The sequence below is a fragment of the Vulpes vulpes genome, chromosome X, assembly GCF_048418805.1.
Source record: "Vulpes vulpes isolate BD-2025 chromosome X, VulVul3, whole genome shotgun sequence".
Taxonomy (NCBI): domain Eukaryota; kingdom Metazoa; phylum Chordata; class Mammalia; order Carnivora; family Canidae; genus Vulpes; species Vulpes vulpes.
The window spans coordinates 43,367,088-43,392,324 of record NC_132796.1 but is presented as its reverse complement, the minus strand read 5'-3'; the positions used below and the strand labels follow the sequence as shown (position 1 = coordinate 43,392,324).

At 40.8% G+C, this 25,237-nt stretch overlaps 1 protein-coding gene across 4 annotated transcripts in view; it reads left to right on the top strand.

Annotated features, from left to right (window-relative positions):
- Nucleotides 1–17,558, top strand: part of PHF8 (PHD finger protein 8) — a 109,682-nt gene extending 92,124 nt beyond the window's left edge. For all 4 annotated transcript variants that reach the window (XM_025989164.2, XM_025989165.2, XM_072743378.1 and 1 more), the window contains 3 exons: nucleotides 9,501–9,610; nucleotides 13,593–13,929; nucleotides 14,912–17,558. In XM_025989164.2, the coding sequence (XP_025844949.1) occupies nucleotides 9,501–9,610; nucleotides 13,593–13,929; nucleotides 14,912–15,000 (536 nt within the window). In that variant the 3' untranslated portion in view covers nucleotides 15,001–17,558. The remainder of the gene's footprint in view (nucleotides 1–9,500; nucleotides 9,611–13,592; nucleotides 13,930–14,911) is intronic.
- The last annotated feature ends 7,679 nt before the right edge of the window (nucleotides 17,559–25,237 follow it).

Below are 25,237 nucleotides of genomic sequence, written 5' to 3'. Positions count from 1 at the left end.
GATCTTCAGAGGTCTAGCCCTAATTTAAGGTGGCTAGTGCCTCTCTCTCTGTGGTCTCTCCTGGTCCATCTGAAAGCCAGCACAAGCTTTTTTTTTTTTTTTTTCTTTTTTTTTTCTTTTTTCCACAAGATAGCAAAAGCATGTCCACTGGCAAGAGAGCAAAAGCCCCAGTTTGCAAGCTCTTTTCAAGCCTCTGCCTATGTTATGTTTTCTATTGTCCCACTGCCCAAAGCAAGTTACATGGTCAAGCTTCAATTTGAGGGGTGGAGAAATAGATTACGTCTTTTGAGAGAGGGAGCTGCAGAATCCTCCTTTGGATGCAGGGAGATGTGAGTAAGTTGAAAGCCAGTACTGCAGCAGTCTGCCACACAGGGTGCTGGCACCTCAGTACCTGTGGTTCCCCAGGAGACCCCCTGCTGGCCCCACCCATCCTTATTTGGCCTTTCTGCTGTCTACTTGGGGTTGGGGGAAAGGGGTGGTAGGGTAATCCTAGGAAATATTCTCTTAGTGAGTCAGTCAACAAATGTTACTATTTTCTGATTGTATTTTTCCCCATAGTTTCTGGCTAATTAGCAAATTAGAAAAGTCGGAAAATACAGAAAATAGAAGAAAGGATAAAGAAGAAACCACTCATGATTCTGCTACCCAGAAGCAGCCCCCGGTGTTAATGTTTTGACATGTTTCCTTCAAGCCTGTTTTTCCTCTGTATTTCTTTTTATAGTTGAAATTACAGTGTATACATCCTGTATCTTGCTTTAAAATTTTTTTGCCTTTTAATCAAATTAATATGTATATTTGGTAGCAAATCAAATAGTACAGAGAAGTTTATGATGAAATGCAATGGTCTTTGCCTCTGCTTTCCCCACCGCCAATGCCATGCCTAAGCAACAACCTCCTGGTTTTCTTTTTTCTGGTTGTTACCTCCAAAACTCAAGAAAATAGGGTTTATACCACATTTCTTGATGTATCAACTTAGCCTCTATTTCTCGTTCTCTCAGCTTTGTCAGTCTCTCTTGATTACCCACTTTCTAAGATACAGATGTTAGTACACTACTCTTTCTTCTTCTAACCTTCTATGAATGCACATTTTCATTTACATTGTAAAAGTTATTAGCATTTACATTGCCTTGTGATTAATACTCTATATTAACTAGGAGTTGACTGTAAAAGTTGAAAACTAATAAATGTACCTGGCCTTTTAAGTATTGTTTCATAAATATGTCCTTATGCCATATATATAAACATAAAATATAAACATATTTTAGTGGCCACAAAATATTCTATCCCATGGACATACCTTATTTACCTCCTTTAACGTGAGGCTAAAAGCCTATTGCCAAGTTTTCACAATTAGTAATAACATTTGGGGTGAACATCTTTATATGTGTTGGTGTCTCTGATTATTTACTTAGAATGAATCCCCATTAAACTCTAGAAGGACAAAAAGTACATGTGGGTATAGTAAAAAGTCTCCCTCTCACTCCTGTTTCACAGCCCTCACTTCCCCACTAGAATTCTCTACTAGAGAGTTGCTATAAGCTCTTAGTTAATTTCCAGGATTCTGAAAAACTTTGTTCTGACAATTTTTACCAGTTTTTTCATTATTTTAATTCAGGTGTGAGTGTTTGGAGGTCCTTAACTTTGCCATTTTTGCTGTTGTCATCCATCATGACCTAGTAAATAAATAGTTCAGGATACATTTCTATAAAAATGACATTTTCTTCTACAACCATAATACCATTTTATGACACCTAAGGGAAGTAACATTTATTTTCTCATATCATTTAATACCAAATCCTTATTCGGATCCCCCCCCCCCAATTGTACCAAAAATATCTTATAATTTGCTTATCTAAATCAGGTTGTAATCAGGAGTAAATTGAATTTAGATTAAAAAAAATTTTAAGACATTTTGGGGGGCACAGTTGGTTTTGATTTGTATTTCCCTATGTTGAGTGATCTTTTCATGTGTTTGTTAGCCATCCAGATGTCTTCTTTGGAAAAAGTATCTATTCATGTCTTCTGCTTACTTCCTAACTGGATTATTTATGTTTTCTGGTGTTGAGTTTAATAAGTTCTTTATAGATTTTGGATACTAACCTTTTATCTGATATGTCAGTTGCAAATACCTTCTCCCATTTCATCAGTTGCCTTTTAGTTTTGCTGATTGTTTCCTTCACTGTGCAGAATCCTTTTATCATGATTAAGTCTCAGTAGTTGCTTTTGTTTCCCTTGCCTCTAGAGATGTGCCTACTAAGAAATTACTGCAGCTGAGGTCAAAGAGGTTCCTGCCTGCGTTCTCCTCTAGGATTTTGATGGTTTCCCATCTCACATTTAGGTCTTTGATTCATTTTGAATTTGTTTTTGTGTATGGTATAAGAAAGGGATCCAGTTTCATTCTTTTTTTAAGAGTTTATTTATTTGAGAGACAGAGATAATGACAGTGACAATGAGAGAGAGCACAAGTGGGGAGGAGAAGGAGAAGCAGGCTTCCCAATGAGCAGGGAGCCTGATGCGGGGCTCAATCCCAGGACCCTGGGATCATGACCTGAGCTGAAGGCAGACACCCATCTGACTAAGCCACCCTAGTGCCCTCAGTTTCATTCTTCTGCATGTTGCTGTCCAGTTTTCCCAGTACCATTTTTTGAAGAGATTGTCTTTTTTTCCATTGGATACTCTTTCTTGCTTTATGAAATACTTGACCATATGGTTGTGGGTCCATTTCTGGTAGGTTCCCTATTCTGTTCCACTGATCTGTGTCTGTTTTTGTGCCAGTACCATACTATCTTAATGATCACAGCTTTGTAATATAGCTTGAAGTCCAGAATCCTGCTTTGCTTTTCAACGTTCCTTTGGCTCTTTGGGGTCTTTGGTGGTTCCATACAAATTTTAGAATTGTTTTTCCTAGGCCTGTGAAAATGCTGGTGTTATTTTGATAGGGATTGCATTGAATGTGTAGATTACTTTGCGTAGTATAGACATTTTAACAATGTTTGCTCTTCCAATTCAAGAGTATGGAATGTTTTTCCATTTCTTTGTGTCTTCTTCAATTTCTATCATAAGTGTTCTATAGTTTTCAGCATACAGATATTTTACCTCTTTGGTTAGGTTTATTCCTAGGTATAATATGGTTTTTATGGTATATTATGGTGCAATTGTAAATGGGATCACTTCCTTAATTTCTCTTTCTGCTACTTCATTATTGGTATATAGAAATGCAACAGATTTCCATATGTTGATTTTATATCCTGTGATTTTGCTGAGTTCTTGTATCAGTCAGTTCTAGCAATTTTTTGGTAGAATCTTTTTTTTTCTTTTTTTTATTATTATAAATTAATTTTTATTGGTGTTCAATTTATCAACATACAGAAAAACACCCAGTGCTCATCCCATCTAGTGTCCCCCTCAGTGCCCGTCACCCATTCCCCCCACCCCCCGCCCTCCTCAACTTCTACCACCCCTAGTTCGTTTCCCAGAGTTAGGAGTCTTTATGTTCTGTCTCCCTTCCTGATATTTCCCACACATTTCTTTTCCCTTCCTTTATATTCCCTTTCACTATTATTTATGTTCCCCAAATGAATGAGAACATACACTGTTAGTTCTTCTCCGATTGACTTACTTCACTCAGCATAATACCCTCCAGTTCCATCCACGTTGAAGCAAATGGTGGGTATTTGTCGTTTCTAATGGCTGAGTAATATTCCATTGTATACATAAACCACATCTTCTTTATCCATTCATCTTTCGATGGACACCGAGGCTCCTTCCACAGTTTGGCTATTGTGGCCATTGCTGCTAGAAACATCGGGGTGCAGGTGTCCCGGCGTTTCATGGCATCTGAATCTTTGGGGTAAATCCCCAACAGTGCAATTGCTGGGTCGTAGGTCAGGTCTATTTTTAACTCTTTGAGGAACCTCCACACAGTTTTCCAGAGTGGCTGCACCAGTTCACATTCCCACCAACAGTGTAAGAGGGTTCCCTTTTCTCCGCATCCTCTCCGACATTTGTTGTTTCCTGCCTTGTTAATTTTCCCCATTCTCACTGGTGTGAGGTGGTATCTCATTGTGGTTTTGATTTGTATTTCCCTGATGGCAAGTGATGCAGAGCATTTTCTCATGTGCATGTTGGCCATGTCCATGTCTTCCTCTGTGAGATTTCTCTTCATGTCTTTTGCCCATTTCATGATTGGATTGTTTGTTTCTTTGGTAGAATCTTTTGGATGTTCTACAAAGAGTATCATGTCGTCTGGGAAGAGTGAAAGTTTGACTTCTTCTTTGCCAATCTGGATGCCTTTTATTTATTTTTGTTGTCCCATTTCTGAGGCTAGGATTTCCAATACTATGTTGAACAACAGTGATAAGAATGGACATCCCTGTCATGTACCTGGCCATAAGGGAAAAGCTCTCAGTTTTTCCCCATTGAGGATGATATTAATTGTGGGTCTTTTGTATATGGCTTTTATGATGTTGAGGTATGTTCCTTCTATCCGTACTTTGTTGAGGATATTTAATCAAGAAAGGATGTGTTTTGTCAAATGCTTTTCCTGCATCTATGGAGAGGATCATAAAGTTTTTATCCTTTATTTTATTAATGTGGTATCACATTGATTTGTAAATATTGAACTACTCTTGTAGCCTCGAATAAATCATGGTGAATAATCCTTTTAATGGACTGCTGTATTCCATTAGCTAGTATCTTGTTGAGAATTTTTGCATCTGTGTTCATCAGGGATAATGGTCTGTAATTCTTTTCTCTAGTGGAGTCTTTGTCTGGTTTTGGGATCAAGGTAATGCTGGCCTCACAGAATGAGTTTGGAAGTTTTCCTTCCATATCTATTTTTTGGAACAGCTTCAGAAGAATAGGTATTCATTCTTCTTTAAATGTTTGGTAAAATTCCCCTAGGAAACCATCCATCCCTGGGAGATTTTGATTACTGATTCGATTTCTTTACTGATTATGGGTCTGTCAGATTTTCTGTTTCTTCATGTTTCAGTTTTGGTCATTTATATGTGTCTAGGAATATAACTATTTCTTCCATATTGCCCAATTTGTTGGCATATAATTGCTCATAATATTCTCTTATAATTGTATTTCTGTGATGTTGGTTGTGATCTTTCCTTTTTTATTCATGATTTTATTTACTTGGGTTCTTTCTCTTATCTTTTGGATAAGTCTGGCTAGGGGGTTATCAATTTTGTTAATTCTGTCAAAGAACCAGCTCCTAGTTTTGTTGATCTGTTCTACTGTTTTCTTTTATTTGTATGTTACTAATTTCTGTTCTAATCTTAACTACTTCCCTTCTGCTGGTTTTGGTCTTTATTTGCTGTTCTTTTTCTAGCTCCTTTAGGTATAAAGTTAGGTTATATATTTGAGACTTTTCTTGCTTCTTGAGGAAAGCCTGTGTTGCTATATACTTCCCTCTTATGACTGTCTTTGCTGTAACCCAAAGGTTTTGGATTGTCATATTTTCATTTCCATTTGCTTCCATGTATTTTTTATTTATTCTTTAATTTCCTGGTTAACCCATACATTCTTTAGTAGAATGTTCTTTAACTTCCATGTGTTTGTGGTCTTTCCAAATTTTTTCTTGTGGTTAACTTAAGTTTTGTAGCATTGTGGTCTCAAAATATGCATGGTATGATCTTAGTCTTTTTGTACTTATTGAGGGCTGATTTTGTGACCCAGTATGTGATCTATTCTGGAGAATGTTCCATGTGCAGTTGAAAAGAATGCATATTCTGCTGCTTTAGGATGCAATACTCTGAATATGTCTGTTAAGTCCATCTGGGGGGCACCTGGATGGCTCAAGCATCTGCCTTTGGCTCGAGTCATGATCCCAGGGTCCTAAGATCAAGTCCAACATTAGGCTCCCTACAGGGAACCTGCTTCTCCCTCTACCTATGTCTCTGCCTCTTTGTGTGTCTCTCATGAATAAATAAATAAAATCTTTTTAAAAAGTCCATCTAGTCCAGCCTGTCTCTCAAAGTCATTGTTTCCTTGTTGATCGTCTTCTTAGATGATCTGTCCATTGCTGTGAGTGGGCTGTTAGAGTCTCCTGATGTTATTATATTATCAATGAATTTCCTTAATTTTATTATTAATTCATTTATGTATTTGGCTGCTCCCAAGTTAGGGTCATAAATATAATTGTTAGATCTTCTTGTTGGATAGACCCCTTTATTATGATATAGTGTCCTTCTACATCTCTTACTACAGTCCTTCCTAAAATCTAGTTTTTTGTGATGCCTGGGTGGCTCATTGGTTGAGCGTCTGCCTTTGGCTCAGGGCATGATCTCGGAGTCCTGGGATCGAGTCCCACATCGGGCTTCCTACATGGAGCCTGCTTCTCCCTTTGCCTGTGTCTCTGCCTCTCTCTCTCTGTCTTTCATGAATGAATAAATAAATAAATCTTTAAAAAAACCATTTAAAATCTAGTTTTTTCTGGGGGTCCCTGGGTGACTCAGTCGGTTGAGCATCTGACTCTTGATTTTAGGCTTGTGTCATGATCAAGCCCCATGTTGGGCTCCATGCTGGGTGTGGAGCCTGCTTAGGATTCTCTCTCTCCCTCTGTCCCTCCTTTCCCCTCCCTCTAAAAATCTAGTTTGTCTGGTATAAGTATGGCTACTCCAGCTTTCTTTTGATATCCATTAGCGTTATAGATGGTTCTCCATCCCCACACTTTCAATCTGGAGGTGTCTTTGGGTCTAAAATGAGTCTCTTGTAAGTGTCATATCGATGGGTCTTGTTTTTTTTAATCTATTCTGATACCCACTGTCTTTTTTTTCCCCCTGTCTTTTGATTGGAGCATTGAGTCCTTGTACATTCAGAGTAATTATTGATAGATATGAATTTAGTGCCGTTGTATTACCTGTAAAGTCACTGTTTCTGTAGATTGTCTCTGTTCCTTTTCTAGTTGCTGTTGCTTTTGGTCTCTCCTGCTCAAAGAGTTCCCTTTAATATTTCTTGCAGAACTGGTTTAGTGTTCATGAACTCCTTTAGTTTTTGCTTGTCTTGGAAGCTCTTTATTTCTCCTTCTATTCTGAATGTGACTCCCTTGCTGGATCAAGTATTCGTGGCTGCATATTTTTCCCATTTAGCACTTTGAATATATCATGCCCCTTCTTTCTGGCTTGTCAGGTCTCTGTGGACAGGTCAACTGCTAACCTTATGTGTCTACCCTTGTAAGTTAAGGACCTTTTGCCCCTTACTTTGTATTTTGTAAGTTTCACTATACTATGCCGTGGTGTTGACCTGTTTTTGTTATTTTGAGGGGAGTTCTCTGTGCCTCTTGCTCTCAAGTTCTTGATTCCTTCACCAGATTAGGGAAGTTCTCAGCTCTAATTTGTTCAAATAAACTCTCTGCCCCTTTTTCCCATTCTTGTTGGCTTCAGATCATTTTTAAACATAAAATATCACCGTTAAAGAAATGACTTTAACCTTCTGAATTGCTTATTTTAGAATCTGCATACTGCTTATACAGAAAGTTTTTAATAATAATAACAACAACAACAACAACAACAGCAGCAATAGCTAACCAAGGATTCCTTGGTTATCCTCAAATCTAGGTCAGTATCACTTCTTTTTTTCTGTGACATTGACTTTTTTTGTTAATTAAAAATAGAATAGTAAATTCCCATACATCTACCATTAAGAATCTAGTCATCAAATCTTGCCATGTTTGATTTATCTGTTTTCTTTTTTTTTTTCAAAATTGTGCTTTGAAGCAAATGCTAGATATTGTGTCATTCCCTATCCTCAATGTACTTTACTATACATCTCTAAAATGAAGATATTTTCTTTTTTTTAAGATTTTATTTATTTATTCATGAGAGACAGAGAGAGAGAGAGAGAAAGACAGAGACACAGGCAGAGGGAGAAGCAGTCTCCATGCAGGGAGCCTGATGTGGGACTCGATCCTGAGACTCCAGGATCACGCCCTGGGCTGAAGGCAGGTGCTAAACTGCTGAGCTACCCAGGGATCCCCAACATTTTCTCATATAACCACAATCCTGTTATCATACATAGCAAAATTAATAATTTGATAATTCCTATATATTATCTAGGTCCATAATAGTTTCCTCAAGTGTCTAACCTAAAAGGTATTTTTACAGTGGATTGGTTTAAATCAGGATCTAACACAGTTTGCATAGCATTTGGCACAAATGCTTTTTGAATCTTTTTTAAAATCTAGACCATTCCCCCTTTTTTGTTTTGTGCTATTTATTTGTTTTAAAAACTGGCATAATTCTCCTGTGACGCATCCTACCTTCTAGATTTGTTTCCTTGTGATACTGTCTTTTTAATGAAACCAAGCCAGTTATCTTGTAGAATGTCTGATTGTTTTCTTGTGGTGTCATTTAACTCATTCTCTTATCTCTGTGCTTCCTAAAAACTGGAAGTAACATGAGATACTTACTTGGTTTTAGATATTTGGTAAAACTACTTCCAAGGTATGCTGTGAATTCATATTGCATTGCATCAGGAGGCACATAAAGTCAGCTTTCTCACTATTAGTAACAGTCAGGTTAATACTTAGTTAAGGAGGTGATATGATCTCAGCATTGTGAAGTTAGTTTTTTCCTTGTGAGACTAGCAAGTAATATGTGAGTTTAATACTTTGGTGCTGTGTCAGTATGCAGGTCCCTGGAATCAGTTATTTTTTTAGGGCTTGCAAACCTGTGATTTTCCAATTTTGTCATTCCTTCTACATTTATTAGGAGGCATAATTCTTTAAAGAATGGCTTTCCTTCATCATCTGGAGCTCTTTGATTATCCTGAAATACACTTCCTATGTCAAATGTGTGATAAACAATTTTTTTAAATAACTTTTTTGATTCAAGGTTATTAGGGCACTATAAAAGGGTCATACAAGAAGATACTCTTCTTCAGGAGCTCATAGCCTATTTGGTTGGCAGAATAACACACAGCACATCAAAGTTAGAGGATGAGACAGGATGGTATGTGCTACATATTAAGTGACTGTTGCATATCATAAGTTCAGGAGAGGGAGAGGTCGATGTGAGCCAGAGAGGTCCTAGAGGATTTGTATAGAAGGTTGATTTTAGCTTACCTTGAAGGATGGGCAGGTTTTGAAGAGGTGGACAAAGAGGATACTCTAGGCAGCGTGGACATTTGAGGATGAAGGCACGGGGTGAGAGGATGCACGGCACATATTCTGGAGGTATAATTAGGAATCTGTTCTGTCTAGAGAACCTAAGAACATAGGTGTGGAAATAAGGTTGAGGAGGTAGGGAGGCAAGGAGCAGAACGTGGTCAACCTTAAATGCCAGTTCAAGAAAGTTAACTTTTATCCTATGATCATTATGTGCTTTGTATACTTTGAGCATTTGTAAATTAGCTTCTTACCTGATGGGAAATAAAATCTGACTTTGTAAAAAGCTAGAATCTGGAAAACCGATGAGACCACCTTTGAGGGAGGTTCAGAGGTAGGGGATATGCTTGACATTCAGATAAATGTTCTCATTCTGTTTCCTCTGCAGCCCGTGTGACCCCAACTCTACCAAAGCAGGACCGTCCTGTGCGTGAGGGGACCCGGGTAGCTTCCATTGAGACAGGCTTGGCCGCAGCAGCTGCAAAGCTAGCCCAGCAGGTAGGTGCTGACAGCCAGTCAGTGGCCCTGCTACTGATTCCAGTTTGCCTTAGAGACCTAAAACTCAGAACTTCAGGCTCATAGGATCCCACTGTTGTTTCATTGAGGAGTTGGTAACCTTTGATCTTTATCCTTGGCATTAGTCCTAGCCTCCTATATCTTTCACAGCCCAATGCAATGACAGGCTACTTCCATAGGTCACAAAGTTAACATGACTTAGAATGAAAAAATAGGGGGCCAGAGAAAAGCCCTTATCATTTGCCTTTCTAGGTGTGTAAAAACCTATTGGATGGAAAGGACCAGGGCTGTCCTTGAATGAGAGCATTTGCCTTCAGATGAAGCCCCAAGGAGGGTTACCAGCTGAGTATACTCAAGTTCTTAGCCATCCAACCAGTACTGGAATTTGATTTTTGGGGAGAGGCTTTTCTGGTTCTCTAGACCAAATATTATTGTCTTAATATGCACCCCCTACTTCCCAAGAAAACATCAACCACTAGTTTTTGTCCTAAAGGGTCTCTTCAAATCAAATTGAATGAATGAATCAAATTGACCTCCTAACAGGTTACAGTTTAAAAAGGTCTTTAATGTGTAAACTGTGCTCATCAACCCTGGGAGCAGTTGGAGTTGAATTTTCTGGTTATCTCCTTATCAACATCTCCTTGGCTCCTAATGTGTCATCCTGTTGCTTAGAGCATTTATTGAGCATCTCCTTTACGTTTTGTGCTTCCATGTACAGTGTCTCATGTAATCTGCCCAGTAGCCGTATTCAATAGGTGATATTTTCATCATTTTGCAGGTAAAGAAAATGAGGCTCTCTTTAAGGGACTAGTCCAGGATATGGAGGAGACAAGATTCAAACTCATATCCTCTAACTTCAGATTTCATGTTACTTGCTATTTCAATAAAATAGTTAAATGTTTATATAACTTAATAATTATATCCTATTTAAATAAAACAGAATAGGATGATGTTTTTAATAAATGCTGTTATACAGAGCTCTAAAGGTACTTAGAAATGTCTCAGAGCCAGCAGAGAGCAAGCAGTCCAGGCAGGCCACTTTGATCACAAATTCTCTGTTATGTACATCCTAGTGCCATATAAGATGTAATTTAGAAATAAAAGGGAGGGGGGCTTTTAAATAAACAGATAATTGAAGGTGTGAAAACTACTTTGGGTGCCTTCTAAGGAGCTCACTTTGGTTTGCTCAAAGAAGAGGATTTGAAATTTGGGAGGGGTTTTGCAGGCTAAGCTTTTAGAAGGAACCAGGGAGGCATTCCAGGAGAAGGGAAATCCTTGGCAAAGCACACAAGGTCCTCTTAATTTGACCTCTGCTCACTTCTCCTCCCCGGCCTCCCCACAGCCCTGCATGCACATGTTTTGCACCAGCCATACTGTTGTACCACGGTGTTTGTCGTTCACTTAGTGTATATCCCATTGCCTCATGCCCCTGTGCCTTTGCAAGATTGTTTCCTCTGCCCACTAGGGATCCGCCCTTTTAGATGCCTTTTAGATGCACTCCTTCAGACCACCTACCACCAATTTATTTCAGCAGCCTTCTGTGCCTCTCTGGTATTCTCTCCTAGTACTTAGAAGTATGCCTTTCTGTATCCCTTTTTAAACTGTGAGTGCCTCAAGGGTGGGGATATATGTAATTTAACTTGATATCCCCACTAGACTAAACATGTGTTTTAGTCATTATCGGGCCTGTGAACGAATGAATGCATGAATGAATGATCCGGTCCCTCTGGATTAGAGGCTTCAGGTTGGGCAAGGGGGTAAGATAAATTCAGATTAAAAAAGGGATTGTAGAGCCAGCCTGCCTGAGTTTGAATCCTCACTCTACCACTTCAGCATGTTACTTGACTTCTCTGTGCCTCAGTTTCCTCATAAACTTTGAGGAGTAGATGAGATAATGTGTGGCAAAGCTCCGAAAATGGCACTTGCCACATAGTAAATACTATAGACATGTTAGTTTTCCGGGGTTATCATTGTGAGTTGGGAAAGTATGAATGATAAGACCATGGAGGACCATGAATGTCAGACTACTAACAGGTTTTTGAGCAAGGAAATGTGCAAGGTATAAGTGGTCCTGTCCTCAGACAGCCTAGTGTTCAGTGAGGGAATCTGGATGAAGTATACAAGGAGATGACAACAAAGATAGAAAAATGTAGGCTAAAAAAATTTTTTTAAAGAAAAATGTAGGCTATGTCACCTAGGTGTGAATGGTTAATTTCTGGATTCAGATGAGAGAAATGGGGGCAGAAATGTTTCTGGTATAGGTGGAACAGCAGTAAGGTTGAAAAAAGATTCTAAAGCTAGATGGCTTAGGTCTGGATCCCAACTTGGTCACATCATGATCCTATACCCTTGAGAAAATGCTTTAATCTCTCTCTGCCACAATTTCCTCTCCTAAAAATGGGATTTTAACTCTTTCTTCTCATACTTCTTGAGTATTAAATGAGTTAAATTATAGAACAGTACCTAGCATGTATTACTAATATTATTATTCTTGTCCCCCAGAAATTCCTATGGTAGCCACAGCCTGTCAGATCTTCCGAAGGCAGGAGTAGGCCTGTGTTGCTAAGGCAAAGAAATGTAATCACTGAGTTGGTTTGTGTGGCTGTGTAGCATTTCAGAAGGTTCACATGCTCTCAGACTACCTTTCCAGGTTCTCAGGGCTCCAGATGCCCACTATATAGGTACCCGCTATGCAGTGGATAGCAGATCCATAGAACAATGGATGGATGAAATCCAAGATATTGGGTGAATTGACGTAACTCCTTATTCCTCCTTCCCATCCAGAATTGTGCTTTTAAGACCCACTGACCTGGAGGATTGTCAAGTCCTCCATTAAGAGAAAAGACCAGCAAGAGGAGGAAAACCATTGTAAAAGTAATGAAGATAGAGTAATAGTTTACTACTTGTTGAGTACCTACTATGTGCTATGTGTTTTTATATCATTTTATTCTTCCTGACAACCCTGAAAAACAGATTTATTTTGCCCATTTTACAGATGAGGCGATTGAGATTCACAAAGGTTAGTAACTTGAAGTCATCCCACCCAGGGAGCACAAACCTAGATTTGAACCCAAGTTTTTCTTTAATTCCAAAGTTACTGCTCTTTCACTCCCAGAGGCCCCTCTTTGAGAAGTGTGCAGGGTGGGTATTCAGATAGGCCTGGCTAAATCCTGGACCCAACAACTCTTCACCTGTGAGGCTTTGGGCTCAACTTACTTAATATCCCTGCACCTCAGCTTTCTTATCTATAAACTAAGGGATTTTCCTTCTCTTGGCTACTCTGAGGAATTAATGAAGTAAAGTATACAGTTGACCCTTGTACAACATGGGTTTGAACTACACAGGTCCACTTGTACATAGATTTTATTACAGTAGTACTGTAAATGCATTTTCTCTTCCTTATGATTTTCTTAATAATTTATTTTCTCTGCCTTTATTGTAAGAAGACAGATAACATAACAAAATATATGTTAATCTACTGTTTATGTTATTAGTAAGGCTTCCAATCGATAGTAGGCTATTAGGAATTAAGTTTTGGGGATGTCAGAAGTTATATGTGGGATTTTTGCCTACATGGGGGGCGGTCAGTACCCCTAATCTCTACATTTTTCAAGGGTCAACTGTATAAAGGGCCTTAGCTGCTAGCATAAATTTAGCTATTCTTATTAGAAGTGTCCATGGTCCACCTCATAAAGGGCAATGCTAGGACCAAAACTCAAGTCTCTGAATTCATTTTCCTTTCAGTACCACTGTACTGATTAGTGGCAGGGATAACTTAAGGATGGATGGTCCCAAAGAGTTGATCTCAGGTGTTAGGCCTGTGTTGTGTGTACATACGTCCAGGCTAGACTTGGGGTAGGGGTGGGTTGCAGGACCACATTGACCAGTGTCTAGTTTCCTTTCTGGGCAATTCTTTTCTTTCCTCCAGTCCTGAATTTCCCCTCCCACTCGGCTTATATTTCAGGAGCTACAGAAGGCCCAAAAGAAGAAATATATTAAGAAGAAGCCTTTGTTGAAGGAGGTAGAACAGCCTCGCCCTCAGGAGTCCAACCTCATTGTGGCAGTACCAGCTCCATCTCTGGCCACTACACCCCAGCTTCTCACCTCCACCTCCCCGCCGCCTCCTCCTGAGCCTAAACAAGAGGCCCTCTCAGGAAGTCTTGCTGACCATGAATATACTGCTCGTCCCAATGCCTTTGGTATGGCCCAGGCAAACCGCAGCACCACACCCATGGCCCCTGGTGTCTTCTTGACCCAGCGGCGCCCTTCAGTTGGCTCCCAGAGCAATCAAGCAGGACAAGGTACGACTGCCACGTGGTTGCAGAACTGAGAAGGAGCTTAGGGTCACCAGCTCCAAATCCTGAGCACTCTGGTAGATGAGAATACTTGGGAGGGATACAGACAGCTAACCTAAGGTGCTTGGATTTGAACTCTTAGGCCATGAAGAGACATTAACTGTGTTACACACAGGTGTTTCAGATGTGGGTTTAGAAAGAACCTTCTGGTGACCAGAGTAGAGGGTGGACTGCAGGTGGGAAGTCTAGAGAGGGGACATCTGCATAGGTTCAGGTGAAGACAGGCTGGGGCTATAGCAGAAATGGAGAGGAAGGAGGGGATAAATTGATAAAATATGGAGGAGGTCACATGAGTCATGAGAGATGATCTGATGTGGGGAGAGAGAGGAAGAGGCGATGGGACGGGTGCCCAAGCCCTCCTTTTCTTCACTTTGGCCTTCAAATCCCAGTCCCTAGAGTGTGCCACTCGAGGGTGGTGAGGTCAGTGTGGCATCAGGTGATGAGGATGGGGGTTTCTTTTCTCTTCTTCTCTTTATCTTTTCTTTCTTTTTCGAAGATGAGAATTTCTAATGAAACAAGGCCCTGAGGATGGCACCTTCATGGACATTGAGCTATAATCACTAACCAGGCACTTGTGTAGTCCCAGTGATCAAGATAAGAGGACAAGGAGGCATAACCACAGCCCTGTAGAATTTAGGGAGGAAAATGATTGGGACCAAAGAAATCAGTGAGGGAAAGGAACCAGACAGACTAACCAGGGATTCGGTAACTGCTGCAGGAGGTCATGGAAGGAAGAGCAAAGACATGTGGTGTTGGATGGAAATAGTTAAGGAGGATTTCTTGCCCAAGGTGTGCCTGGAGGCAGCATAAGGATGGGGAGACTGTGGGCAGAGGAACAGAGGAATTGGGTAGACTGAAGATAGTTGGTGCTGGAGTTGCTGCTGAAGCCCATGCCATAGCCTTTACTTAACCTCTCTTTTCCCCACAGGAAAGCGTCCTAAAAAGGGCCTGGCCACAGCAAAGCAGAGACTTGGCCGTATCCTGAAAATCCACAGAAATGGCAAACTACTTCTGTGAGCCCCCTAGTGTCCTGCCCCTCACCCCTTCACCACCCCCACTGCCTTCTCCATAGTCAACTCTCTGGGGCACTCCTGAATCCTATCTGCCCCGGACAAGGTGCTGAGGCGCATTGTCCTGCTTTCTTGGAACTGACCAAAGGCATGGACTCCCCTATGGGCCCCTTCACCAATTCCCCTAACTCCCTTCCCTACTTCCACTAGAGAATCCTGCCTTCCTTTTCCATACCTCTGAGTAGCAGGTGAATGGGAGAGCTTTCTGGCTGACTAGAACCCTCTTTTCTGCTGCTCCAACCCATTTTCTTGTTACCAGCCTCATCCGCCCTTTACTCTCATCCCCACTTAAAACTGGAAGGCAGGTTGAGGGGAGGCATAAAGTGAGCCTTGGCCTCTTGCTATTCCCCAGGTCATGAAGTGGGAGGCCCAGTGCTCAACACTTCCCACAGCTCCAGCCCTGTTTTCCAGAAGCCTGCCCACCTCTGCCCATATTTCCTTCCCCTCCCCAACCCAGCGGACATGTCCCATTCCAGACTTGTTCCTGGGAGAAGGGTCTAGCCCTGCTCCCTTTTGCCAAATGCTTGATGAAAATAAAGAGGAGGGCCCAGAGTCTCTCTACTGCCCCACCATGGGCCATTTTCAGAGGTGGACTAGAAAAGTTATGGGCTGACTTCACTCATCTTTGAGAAGAAGAGAAATTTCTGTCACTTCTTAAGGTGGAGAGAGGACCAACACCTAAGCCTTTAACCATGGCTTTGTAGCCCACTGGAGGAAGCTACTTTTGGGTGGCTACAGATGAGGTCCCCTGTCCCCGGGTGAGCTTCAGGTATTTTCCTAGATTTTGAGGTCCTGCAGAACATTATCCACGTGGCTATATCTGGGCCCAGGAGGTGAAAAACCATCTCCCAAAAGTCTGAAAGTTCCTGCCACTGAAGCAGATAACCCTGGCCCTGCGTACAGCCTGCTCTCTTTACCTGTACCACAGAGCACAGCCTGGACCTCCTGGAGAGGATGTGACAGGACAGCTCACCCCTGGGTTCTCCATCAGGAGCCTCTCTGCTTCTTTCCCCACCTAAGGTCTTGGTCTGAAGAAGACCTCAAAACACACATCTTCATGTCTGGGCCTTTATACTCCCAGACATCAGGTCACAGCTCCAGCAGAGTGCAGATGGGTTACTCAGGAACCTGAGCTTGGAAGAAGAGATGCCCATCTGTAAAGGAGCAGATCATCTGATCCTCCACTCCTGGTCTTCCCCTTGTGGGTGTCTTTATCATTCAGACAGTGTCCAACCCCTCTCCCTCCTCCTCCCCGGCCACCTCCCTCCACCACTGCCTGTCTTGCCTCCCTGGCAACCTGGACTGGATGGAGAATACCCCACTTCCTCCATTTTGGTACTGCCCAAGTGGAGTGCATCCTTGCCCTCTACTCCCCACTCTGACCTCACCCCAGTTTGCCCAGTGCTTCTGGGGAACTTAACAGCTACCATGCAGGCCACAGGAGTATGTGAGGTTTCCCTTGTCATCTTTGTGTCTCCAGTTTGTCTTTCTTTTCTCTATAGCCCCACATCTACTCTCCTTATTTGGAATCAGGAGTCCCTTAAACCCATCTGCTTTTTTTTTTATTTTGGGGACCCCATGGGCCATGCAGCCCTCCCATCTAGTCACACCAAAGGCAAATAGCCTGGCTACCTCCCCCCCTAGCACGTGAGGTCCCCACATCCCTCTCCTCTGTTTCCACCCAGCTTTGCTTTCTTGGGGTTTTCAAGGCAGCAGAGGGTAGTGAGGGGAGGGAAGTGGGGGCAGCCTGTGTCCCTGTATATGCAACTGCCTGATTGGGCCCTGACTGCTGTAACCAAGACCAGGACCCCAGCCCTTCTGCCCATTAACAGCACCCCCCCCCCCCAACTTGATCTTTCAAAGGCAGCTAATTGCTAGCAAATCCCCCTGGTTCCAGGCCTCTTTCCCCTCTGTTTCTTTGTTAGAAGTTTCTGTGGAGCTAAAACCCAACCTCCATTTGACTGGGTTTCTGTTTAGTTTAGTTGGGCTCTCAGAGACTCCCTGTTTGTTGTTTTGTGTTTTAAATGAAAAGCAAGTTTACCCTCAGAGTTATGCTTTTCCAAAGAGGCTAGTATGCTTTTTTTTTTTTTTTTAATGTTTCAGGTTCTAAGTGAAGTGAGTTGGAGAGGGATTGGGAGTGGTAGTAACTAAGGTGTAGAACATGGTGAGAGTTCCCTCTGGTCTCCAATCCCCAGCACAGAGCTGGTGGTTGGATAGGGGGTAGGGAGAGAGGATTTCTATTCACCTTTAATATATTTTTACAAAAAGCAAACAATTTAAAAACAAGCCCACCGCTTCTGTACATGTCTAAATATATTTTTAGAAGTGGGTAGGATTGTGAATTTCTGATGCAGGGCCTTTTTATAAACAGGTTAGAATAGCATCATACAGACTTCTCTGTTGTTTTTTTCCCCTGTTTTTTTCTTATGTTGTGTAACTAATGTAATTTATATTTTTTTTAGATCCTCCCTTTCCTATAGAGATAAAAGTGATTTATCTTGGCAATTGCTTTGCTTGGAATTCTTTTTTTGGTGGTGGTGGTGGTGGTGGTGGTTGTGGTGAGGGTGGTAGAGGGTGGTGGTGGGATGGGCCCAGGAGTGCCACCTTCTCTTTACATTCTCTCTGTCTCTTCCTTTCATGAACTCAGCACAGCCTTACACCCAAGTTAGGGAAGGGACAATCCTAGCCTTCATGAGAGACACAGTTGACACACCAGAAACAATCAGAAGTACAGTGAGCAGAAAAGAAAGGGGGTAACAATTCAAAGTGGCCTGACAAGTTTGTTGAGAAGGCCTTCCATATCTTCCATGGGCTATTTTTAGTGGTTATACCTGTATCCTCTTTGAATGTTGGGTTTCTGGGTTTGGTTTTTCTTACCTTTCTTTTTATCTGACATGCTCCTCCAGGCCAAAATTGATTACTGTGCTTAGGTCGAGTTCAAGGGATAGAACATAATTATTAGAGCTAACATGTCATGCTCATCATTTTCTCGTGCTAGATACTACTCTTAGTGTTCTGTGTATATCGATTCATTTCATCCTCACTGATATCCTCATCCTGCTGATAAGAAAACAGAGGCAAAGAAACCTTGCAACATCAAACATCTTACGTTGTGGGCCAGCCTGGTTCCAGAGTCTGTGTTCTTATCACTCACTGTACACACCTGTTGCTGATAACCACTACTATTTATTAAGTGCCTTTTCTGTGCCAGCTGGGGGGGCTAGGGGTTTTACTAGGATATTTCATTTAATTCTCACTGACAATCTTGGGAGATAGTTCTTAGTCCTGTTTTACAGTGAAGTTGGCCAACGGTCTTCCACAGCCAGCAGAATCTGCTGCGTGACTCCAAAACTAATGCTCTTTCCCCTCACCATCTTAGAAAATCTTTTGCATATCAATGACCCAACAGATGTTTATTGAGCACCTGTTGTGTGCAAAATATGTAGCATTGGGAACTATGTCCGAGGAGAGCCCATTGGGATAATGTCAGGAGCCTCAGTTCCAAGTCCACTACCACCCTGACTCTTTGTGACCCAGGACAGACAGCTTACTGTCTTAAAGTCGCTGTAAAAGGAGTTTGGACCCAATAAGGATTTCTTCATCCTAGAGATTCTACTACTGTGGGTCTGGGATGCCTCTCTGGGTTTGGAACCTCCTGGCTGAATGGCTTCCTCCAGCTCTTCCAATCTGAATCTTGGTATTAGGATCTAGAGAGAAAAGGTCCTTCTCTGGGGCATGGAGAACTGTATCTTCTGGTAGAAATGCAACAGGAAAGGGGCAGGATTTCAGAGCCTTTGCAGGAATGGTGGACTGGGTTCTCCTTGTCATCAATTCCCAACCCACCCTCCCCAGGGAGGGGCCCAGAGCACTGTCACCAGCCAGGGATTAAAGGATAAGCTCGAGTCTTCATCATCTTATTTCTCACCCAGGCAGGAGGTGCCAACAGATCAGAGGCTTTTGTCTAAAAATTAGGAAAACAAGAGCACCCAACTTTAGTCTTTCCTGTTCCAATATGGAGTGGAAAAAATACATAGGACTTGTCACTAAAATCCTGCCTTCTCAATGACCAAGTAATTTGGGAACTATTGTTCATCTAGATCTCAGTTTCTACATTGCCCAGATGGAATTAATTCAATTATGAAGCCTTCTAGTAGCATGGTCACCTCCAAACTTTCTGGATGCTGTTGATTCCCAAACCGAATCTTCCTAGACCTGACCTGTCCTGAGTACAGATCCCCAATTCTGCTAGTTCATGTTGTATTCCCTGCCTTAAGTACACAGGCCCTTCCCTTTCCATCAGGACCCTGTTCATGCCAAGTTGATTGAAATGAAACTTGCCCTCCACTAAACTGAGTGGAACAGAAGACCACCATATGGCACAGTGTTCTGATAGAGATGAGCACAGGATGCTAGTCAGGGAATCTGTCCTGATGAAAAAAGCAAGGAGTTTAGGAAGCAGATAAGTCTTCCTGTCAGGAGTGATGCCTGAGCTGAAGGATTTGAAGTAATTAGCCAGTCAGTGGAGAACAGTGGAAAGAGTAGTCTAAGCCAAGATAATAGCATGAATAAAAACAAGTGGGAGGGGGCACCCATGCACATGTAGAGGACAAGCAATTTAATATAACTGCAGCTGGGACTTTCACCTGGGTGATCATATGCAGAATCTCCAAGAGGGAATAGGAAGTTGGAGAAGACATGATCAAAGTTGATTAGTTTTTAGGCGTAATACTTATTTTTAAACCTCATATATATAATTGGAGGATATGTGATTTTGATGTTAGTCAAAAGACAACTGCGTCCCCTGAATGACAGAGAACCATTAAAGGGTTTTAAGCAGAAAATGACACGATCCAACTTGCTTTTTAAAAATATCCCTTTGTCAGTCAAAGTCAGGAGTGGATTAGGAAAGAGCAAGATGAAGTCGGGGAGACCAATGAGGAAGTTACTGATGAAGTGATGGAGAGGGTACCATCTCATCTTCTAATGCCCCATCAAATGCCACTTCCCTAAGGTAGCCTTCACCCAACTGTCAAGTCAATTCTGACTTTTTCCTGGACTTCTACATCTCGTAAAGGGCAGAAATCCTCGGCTATCTCCAGGAGGCAGACCCATGGAGTTGTCCACTCCTACAACCCACAAGACAGAAGTTGCCCTCCTTTATGCCCCTTTCAGCTTTTTAACTCTCAAAATAGTTGGCTTTTGAGGCCCTCTCCTTCCCCATAAGACCACAACATAATGCCAGCACTCACCAATGAATGTGGTAAGATATACAATACCCATTTTATATTTTTCTAGTCAGGAGCCCAGCAAGCCTCCCTTCACATTCCATTCTATCATACACAACCTTTCAGTGTCACCTCCTGAAAGTCCTCTTTTCATCATCCCCTCCTGCACAAGAACATTTGTGGCTTCCTGCTGTTTATCATACCTCCTGGGTTTCAAGGCTTTTAAGAACCTGGCCCAACCTGAAGACCCTGGGCTTTGGTAGAAAGAAGATGTGCCTGGGAGTTGAAAAGACCAATGATTGAATTCCAGCTCTACCACCTATGTGATCTTGAGCTGACTATATTTCTTTGACTCAGTTTCATCATCTGTAAAATCAAGATATAATCCTCACTTCACAAGGTTGTTGAGAGGAATTAAAGTAGCTAGTTTCTTTAAAGAGTTTATTCAATATCTGACACTCCGGTGATCAGTAAGTTTTCCCCACTTAAAACTTTCCCAGTAAATCCTATAATCTTGTAAAAGATTACAGAAATAGCAAGCTTTCAAAGGAATTGGAGAGAATATTCCAAACTGGCAGGAAATTGAGTTGGCTCCATGATGAAAGTGCTTGAAAGGCCTAAAGAAATGGCTGAGTCAATAGGTATAGTGAGCCTTACACTCCTATAGAGGAGATATAACTAAGTCTGTGACACAGAGTTGGTGGAAGATGCCAAAGTATCCATGCTAATTAAATATCTGGTTCAGTTTTACAGTGGTTTTATTAAAGCCTCTTGTGTCAGTCCCTGTGCATACCATTGGAGGGCTTGATCCTCAAGGCGCATAAGGTTTAGAACCCAGACTTGGAAACCCAAATACAGCCTACTGGGATAAATATTATGTTACAAATAAATATGGAGTACTATGGAAGTATGAAAAAAGGAGACTGAAGCCAGTCTGAGGAGCAGAAAAGACTTTTAGAAAGTCTGAGTTGAATATTGAAGGGCATTTACTAGGCAAGAGAAGGCAGAAAGAAGTATTGGAATAGAGCATTTCAAGCAAAAAGAACAGCATAAGCAAAAGTAGAAAGTTGAAGAAGCCTGGTGTGTGGCTGGAAGTACAAGCTTTTGAGTTGGCTACTGTAAAGCCTAGAGTAAGGTGGCAAGTGTTGAGGAAGGAGCTAAAGAGGTGGCAGGGATCTGATTGTGGATGTTTTCTCTGGTGACCCTTGGGGGTGGGAGAGACAGAAGCAAGTTACTGTGGAGGCCAGTGTGAAAGGTGTTGCAAGATTCCAGTTAATATGCAATGAGGTTTAAACTAGGGTAGTGGCTATGAAGATACCAGAGATATTAACCCACATTTCTTTTTTCCCCTTTTACTATGAACATTTGCAAACATTCATTTTCCATGAACACCCATATATATCCACCATCTAGATTTTACAATTAGCATGTTACCACACTTGCTTTGTCACACATATCTATTCGTCCCTCTATCCATCAACCCATTTTATTTTTTATGTGCTTCAAATTAGACATTTGTATATATCCCCTGAAACTAGTTAACTAGAGTTTAACATACAGTTGTGATTCTTTTTTTTAGCTAAAATTTCCAAATAATGGAATGTGCATATCCTAAAAATATAGTTTTATATGTTTTGATAAATGTATAAACCTGTGTAACCTACACCCCTATCAAGATACAAAACATCCTTGATACAGAGAGTTCCCATGTGTTCCTTCCCAGTCAATCACAGCCCTTCCCCTTCCAGAATAGGCCTTGAGTTTAAAAGTGTAGGATTTGAGATGTGTGAAAATAGAAAGATGACCCAGGTGGAGAAAGCCTGAGTGGCTCTCTCTCCAATGAAGTCATGAAGGCAGGTAACCATAGAGGATACATAAGCATTAGTAAACAAGCTTGAATGGATGCCTTTCAGCTTCCTCCCATCCCCCTACAGAGGCTCATCTTTATAGGTCAGTGCATGAAACAGTGAAACAAAGAACAGTGGAGTCAAGGGAGTGCCACATCGTCAGGAGTTTACAACTTGCAGGGGGAGACAAACACTGATAGTCACAGTTAAGTGTAAGAAATGTTGAATGTTGCATTGCACCAGGGTCAGTGCTATAACAGGAAAGAATGGAAAATGAGGTAAAATACAAGTGCCCTAAGGGTTTGTGGTATGTGTGTATATGTATGTAGACGAGAGGGGATCAGGGAACAGGGAGAGAGAAGGTGAATGATTCAGGCTCTTGGGACTGGAGGAGCTCAAAGGAAAAAGGGGAAAAGAACGCTTAAGCAGCCATGAAAAATTTCCTGGACGTGAGCGGAGTTAACTCTTGAAGATTGTTTACTTTGATACTAAGTGTGGTAGACATAAAGATGTTTTAAGTTACAAATAACAGAAAACCCAAGTTAAGCATGGAACATTAACTCATAATTGCAAAGTCTAGAAGTATGTGGATTTCTGGCACAGTTTTAATCAGAGCTTTGGTTCTGATTATCTCAGTTCTGCCCTACTGTGTGCCAGCTTTGTCTTCGGATACTTCTTCATGATTACAAGATGGCTGAACACAGCACAATGCTTCCACTTGTTCTTATTTGCCATCTATACATCCTCTTTGGTTGAAAGTGCCTGTTCAAGTTTTTTGATATTTTTATTTATTTATTTTTATTTATTTATTTTTAAGTTTTTTGATATTTTTAATTGGCCTATGTGTTTTCTTACAATTGAGCTTTGAGAACTTTTTATGTATTTAGGATATAAGTTCTTTGTTGAATATATGATTTGCAAATATTTTCTCCCAGTCTATAGCTTGTCCTTTTATTCCCTTATCAGTATCTTATACAGCAACCCTTTTTAATTTTGACAAATACTAACTTAACAATTTTATTTATTTTATGAATTTTCATGCTTAAAAGTTCTTCGTTTAACCTTCAGTAATGAAATTTTTCTCCTGTGTCTTAAAAGTTTTATAGTTTTATGTTGTATATTTATAATCCATTTTAAGATAATTTTTGTATACTGTAAGACGTTTAGGTCAAGGTTCTTTTCTGACCTATGAAATCTCCAGTTATATCAACAGCACATGTTGAGAAAATTGTCCTTTCTCTATTGTATTCCCTTTGCCCCTTTGTCAAAAATCAGATAGCTGTACTTGTATGTGTCTATTTCTGGAGTCTCTATTCTATTACATTGATCATATGTTTCTTTTTTTTAAGATTTATTTTTATTTATTTATGATAGACATAGAGAGAGAGAGGCAGAGACACAGGCAGAGGGAGAAGCAGGCTCCATTCCGGGAGCCTGATGCGGGACTCGATCCTGAGACTCCAGGATTGCGCCCTGGGCCAAAGGCAGGCGCGAAACCGCTGAGCCACCCAGGGATCCCCTGATCGTATGTTTCTATCCTTCTACCAGTACATTAATGTTTTCATTACTGTAGCTATATGGTACAATATCAAGTTGAGTGATTCCCCCCATTCTATTTTTCTTTATCAAGATTGTTTAGCTATCCCAGAGCCTGTGCCTTTTCATATAGATTTTAGAATAGGCTTTTCTGTGCCTACAGATATCTTGCTGGTATTTTGAAAGGAATTGCTTAAATATACAAATTTTTATTTGTAGAGAAGTGACATGTTGCAGGTTTTTAAATACTTGTACATTTTTATATAATTTTTAATTGAAGTATAATATGCATGCAGAGAAGGGCACAAACTCTAACGGCACAGATTGAGGAATTGTTACGAACTGAACACATCTGTGTAATCATTACTTAGTTCAAGAAATATAATGAGTAGCACTTAGGAGATTGAGTCTTAACACAAAAAACATAGGAGATAAGCTGATAGACTCACTTGAGATGAAGTATTTAAAGATTTATACCCTCAGGAAAAGGTATATTTTCTAAAATACACTTCCCACTGGCATATGGACACAATGAAGCAGCTTGTCTGTCTTGGCCTGGGCTTTTGAAAGGGGACAAATTTTTGCCTATATAAGTTCTTAATCATGTAGTGGAGCTTCACATGGGTTTGTAATTCAAGCCTGTACTCATGTGTTTCCAGAACCGACAACTTGTGAAATGAACGAAAAATTAGTCTCGCTGGGGCAGCTGGCAAAAGCAAATACCAAACCTCTCAGTATGAAACGTCTGTAAGCCAGGTTAAACATGAATTTCATAAATACAACCCAGTTGAACATAAATTACTTCACAATAAGCAAGAGCAAACACAACAAATAATAGGATTAAACCTCCATGATCTTCAGATAATAGAAGGATCTAAGAGTTAATAAAGTAGGTATGTTAAAATTGATTATGAATATAAAAGAAAAACCATAAAAGAACAAAACACTATTTTTAAAAAAAACAAGCAAATTTGAAATAAAAAGAACCAACAGATTTCTAGAAATGAAAAATGCAATAATTTAAATTAATAGATTAATTAAACAGATTAGACACTGTTGAAGAGATCATTTAACTGGGAGACAGATTTTAGGATATTACCCAACAAATGGCACATAGAGTTAGAGGAAAAAGGTAAGAAGCTAGAATATGTGGGGAAAAAATGAGAAGCTCTCATAAATAAGTAACTGGAGTTGCAGAAGGAATAAATAGGGGGAAACAGGGGAAAGAAATGTACAACTGGTTTGCTCAACACTTTCATTTGGAAATATATCCAAAATGTAACTCCTGATCTTCCCTCCTCAAACCTGCTTCTTCTCTGGCTTCCCTCATATTAGTAGATGGCAACTTCATCCTCCCAGTTGCTCAAGTCAAAAACTTGGGTAATCCCTGATTCATCTTTCTCTCTCAACTTGTATCCAAGCTGTAGGCAAATCCTGTTGGCTTTCCTTCAGAATGTTTCCAGAATCTGACCACTTCTCTCTCTGTCTCTCTCAAAACAAATACATAAATAAAATGTTGGAGAATTCTACCTCAGAGACGATGGAGAAAACATACTTTTCCCTATTCCCTACACTA